The 4839-nt window shown below is 37.9% G+C and overlaps 1 protein-coding gene across 1 annotated transcript in view; it reads left to right on the top strand.

The window, feature by feature from the left end:
• Window positions 1–4297, top strand: part of LOC149497146 (uncharacterized) — a 4440-nt gene extending 143 nt beyond the window's left edge. Inside the window, exons 2-3 of the mRNA XM_089720691.1 lie at window positions 374–823; window positions 997–4297. Coding sequence (XP_089576817.1) covers window positions 1735–2703 — 969 coding nt within the window. The 5' untranslated portion in view covers window positions 374–823; window positions 997–1734 and the 3' untranslated portion in view covers window positions 2704–4297. The remainder of the gene's footprint in view (window positions 1–373; window positions 824–996) is intronic.
• The last annotated feature ends 542 nt before the right edge of the window (window positions 4298–4839 follow it).

Here is a 4839-nt window from a genome sequence, read left to right as displayed (position 1 = left end):
TATGATCATTGGGTCTGTCAGGATCAGCTAGTGTTGGCAGCATTGATTGCTTCCACGAGTGTGTCCTCTATGCATATTGTTTCCACTGCTCTAACTTCAGCAGATGCGTGGGCGAAGATACAGACTGCATGTGCAAACCGATCTGCAACATGTATTCTGTCTCTTCGAGAAAAGCTTGCTAATAGCAAAAGAGATTCTAAACCAGTTTCAGAGTACTTGCAGTCTATTAAAGCAATTTCAGACGATCTAGCTTTGTCTGGAAGTCCAATCTCTAACGTTGATCTAGTGATTTATACATTAAATGGAATTGGCCCTGAATTTCGCGATATTGCTGCTGCAATTCGCGCACGTGATACTGTTATTTCTTTTGCAGAGCTTCAGGATCGGCTTCTCGCTCATGAAGTATATGTTAAGAAAATTGATTCGGCTTATGATCCAGCACCTGTTGTGGCAAATAATGTTCGAAAAAATTCTTATTCTTCTCAACCGCAGTCATCATCTGGTTCTCGTGAAGATTCTGGGAATTCAGGAAACTTAGGCTCTCGATCCCAGCCTATGCGCAGGAATAATGGATGTTCCAAAGTTCAATGTCAGATTTGTGATAAGCCGGGTCATAATGCCAAGCAGTGTTACGGTGCAAAGGACTTCTTCAAGAATAATTTTCCTAGACCACCACCGCGGGCTAATCATGTAGCAGCTTCTGATTCTTCGAGCTGGTTGTTGGACACTGGAGCTACGAATCATGTCACCAATGATTTACAGAACTTGTCTTTACATGCTCTATATGAAGGATTAGATGAACTTCACCTCACCGATGGTTCAGGTTTGCGCATAACTCATGTTGGCTCTCGGGTTCTTTCCTTTCCATTGAAAAGTTGTTCTTTACAGAATGTTTATTGTGTTCCTAGGTCTAAGGAAAACCTTATTTCTGTTTCTGAATTTTGTTTAGCTAATAATGTCTCTATTGAGTTTTTCTTTGATTGTTTCATTGTCAAGGATCTCAACACGGGGGAGATCATCACAAGGGGGCAAATTAAAAATTGCTTGTATCGTCTGTCTTCGTTATCAAGTGGTCGTTCGTCTTCAATTGTTGCCAATGTTTGTGTTCGTGATTCTTCGTTGCTCTGGCATCAGCGATTAGGTCATCCTGCTGCTAAAGTGTGTCGTCAAATTTTGTCTTCATTTAATTTGTCTAAATTTTCTGATGTTTCTATTGATTGTAATTCATGTCGTTGTAATAAGAGTCATAGACTCGCGTTTGGAACTTCTACTCTTTCTAGTTCTCGTCCTTTAGAACTATTATATTCGGTTTTATGGGGACCAGCACCAGTTGAATCTATTGATGGTTTTCAGTACTATTTGATAATTGTTGATCATTATACTAAGTATGTTTGGTTCTATCCTACTCATGCTAAATCTGATGTTGCTTTGATTTTTCCAGCATTTCAGAAATTAGTTGAAAATTTGTTTCAAACCAAAATAGGTTCTATCTATACTGATGGTGGTGGTGAGTTCCTTGCTCTCAAAACAATTTTTCGGGACAATGGAATTCAACACTTGCAAACACCTCCTCATACACCATAGCACAATGGTGCCGCAGAGCGTCATCATCGCCATTTGGTAGAAACAGGTCTCACTCTTCTTCAATCCGCTTCCCTACCCTATCAATTTTGGTCATATGCGTTTTTAGCAGCAACGTATTTGATCAATCGGTTGCCTACACCTATTTTAAAAATGACCTCTCCTTTTTCTAAACTTTTTCATAAAGATCCAAATTATATTAAGTTAAAAGTGTTTGGATGCCTCTGCTATCCCTTTCTTAAGCCTTATAATAAAAACAAATTCGAACAAAAGTCAAAGCCTTGTATTTTTGTAGGATATTCATTAAACCAGAGTGCTTATTTGTGTATGGAACCCACCACAAGCCGAGTTTATGTGTCAAGGCATGTCTATTTTGTTGAGAATAAGTTTCCTGGACAACATTGTTTTCGTGATCTTTGTGAAGAGACTAGTGCTTGGTATAATATTGATAGTGGGCCTTTATCTGAAACGATACCGTTTCCATCAAATAATAAAAAACTCCCTTCTCAATCTGATATTGGGTCTTTGTCGAGTATGGGTATTCAAGTTTCTAGGGATTTTGGTTCTTCTACACCGATTGTAGCATCTGTTCCTATATCTGATTCCATGTCTTCTCCATCGTCTACTTCAGATTCTTCTAATTCTAGTTCAGCCTCTTCTCAACCAGTTTCTGTAGGTACAAATTCCAGTTCTGTGTCGTCCATGGAAGAGTCTCCTGTTTCGTCTCATGTGTCGTCTTCTGTGTCTACAATGTCTGGTGAGTCTCTAAATTCTTCTATTGCGTCTTCGGTTGAGTCTGGGTCTTCTGATTTGTCTTCTACGGTTCTTGTTCGTACTCATCCTATGGTCACACATTCTCAAAATAATATCTTTAAGCCGAAAATTGTTCATTCTGTTAGTAAACATCCTTTACCCGAATCTGTAGAGCCAACTCGAGTTTCTCAAGCGCTACAAAAACCAGAGTGGCTTGAAGCTACGTCTGTTGAGTTCAATGCATTAATGGCTAATGGCACTTGGGTTCTTGTTCCACCAAATTCTAATTATAATCTGGTTGTTGTAAGTGGATTCTCAGGGTTAAGCGTAATGTGGATGGCTCTGTGGCTAAGTATAAAGCACGCTTAGTCGCTAAGGGGTATAATCAACGCCCTGGTGTTAATTTTGAAGAAACTTTTGGCCCGATTCTAAAGCCAACAACGGTTCGAATCATACTCACCCTTGCAGTGACTAATAAATGGGATATTTGTCAATTAGATGTGAATAATGCGTTTTTACATGGTCCTTTGCAGGAGGAAGTATATATGCAGCAACCTCCAGGTTTTGTAAGTCCAGACAAGCCGAATTATGTTTGCAAATTGGTTAAGGCCTTGTATGGTCCTCGTCAAGCGCCGAGAGCATGGTATCAAGCACTCCGTGCTTGTGCGGTTGAGTTTGGTTTTCAGCAGTCCAGAAGTGATCATTCTTTGTTTATTCTTCATAAGGATCAGTTTGTGTGCTATTTCCTTGTTTATGTTGATGATCTGTTATTGACAGAAAATTCTCACTCCATTATTCGGCAATTTATTGGTGTACTACGAAATAAATTTTCTCTTAAAGATCCACAACAGTTAAATTTGTTTCTTGGGATTGATATCCAGAAAACAGCTGCTAGACTATTCTTAACGCAACATCATTATATCCGGAAATTGCTGCTTGCTGCGAATATGGAAGGAGCCAAGCCTGTATCCACTCCATCTGCTACTAGTACTTCTCTTGTAAAGAATACAAAATCAGAGTTGGAGGTTGATGTCAAGAATTATCGCAAGCTTGTTAGTGCGTTACAATATCTCACTTGGACGCGGCCGGACATTTGTTTTACAGTAAATAAGCTATCTTAGTTTATGCAAAGTCCAACAACTATTCATTAGGATGCTTTAAAATGGTTACTTCGCTATCTCAAGTTAACAGTTGATTATGGGATACTAATACAGTCACAGACTTCCTTGGTTCTTCGTGCCTTTTCTGATGTCGATTGGGCGAGTGACCTGACTGACAGAACGTCAACAACAGGTTTTATTCTTTATCTAGGCACCACTTCAATTTCCTAGACATCTCGCAAGCAGAAATCAGTTGCGCGAAGCTCTACAGAAGCCGAATATAGGGCTGTCGCCACCACAGCTTCTGAGGTTATGTGGGCATATTCTTTACTAGCTGAACTTGGTATTAAACAAAAGCTGTCTATGCCTATCATTTATTGCGATAATGTGTCTACCACTTATGCGTGCCAGAATCCTATGTATCATTCACGTATGAAACACATTGAGATTGATTTATACTTTGTGCGTGATTTGATTCAAAAAGGCAAGCTTCGAATAAGTCATGTATCATCCAAAGATCAACATGCAGACTTGTTAACCAAATCATTGTCCAAGAACATCTTTGCAGCTAATCGATTCAAGATTAGTGTACGCAAGGTACCACAATCTTGCGGGGGAGTATTGAGCTAACAGCTAGCAACAGATTTTATCTCTTATTTTTGTAACTGTTTATATTTCGAAATTGTGTTTATCTTGTACAACTGTAGTTGTTATGTTGTTATAGGGAACTACTGTATTTATAGGTTTGAGAAATAATAGAAAATTAATTCCACTCAAATCGTTTTATATAGTGCAGTATCAGAAGTGTATTTAATTAACAGCAACTGCACTTCTTGGTGATTCAAAAATTTATAAAAACTGATCGCTATCTAGTACTAATTGTTTACAAAAGTATGTGCAATCAATTTGGCATATATAGCAGAAAAAGTACAGCAAGTAGCTATCATATATATATATATATATATACACACACACATTGTGTATCAGTTAGCTTTCTCTGCACTATTTTTACTATCTTCATCTTCATGCACTCACAACTATATGTTTTCTTTAAACAAAGTTTCAAGAAAAGATTTATCAAGTTGTGGTTATTCACCGTTAAATGAAGTCATAGTTTATTAATATCAAATGTTTGGCTAGATTTTGTCTTAGTTTTTCCATTTTTCTTTCTCCTATTCCCCTCTCCCAAACAAGTATTTCTATATATATCTTTGGTTACATGACATTCTTTTCTCGCATTAATTAGAAATAGTTCTTTTCCACTTTAGCTTGGTTGTTGTTGATGCATCAAAGTTCTTGACGCGTAAGTGGCAAGTTCTTAAAGCATAAGAGTGACTTGCTAGCTTTTAAGGCCCGGTTTTAGGAGCACTAACCTATGACTTTATGGATTCTACAACTATTAATT

The sequence above is a fragment of the Jatropha curcas genome, chromosome 4, assembly GCF_041381405.1.
Source record: "Jatropha curcas cultivar XTBG-Jc1 chromosome 4, XTBG_Jcur_1.0, whole genome shotgun sequence".
NCBI lineage: Eukaryota > Viridiplantae > Streptophyta > Magnoliopsida > Malpighiales > Euphorbiaceae > Jatropha > Jatropha curcas.
The sequence above is the reverse complement of the archived record's forward strand: the minus strand, read 5'-3'. Positions and strand labels throughout refer to the sequence as shown.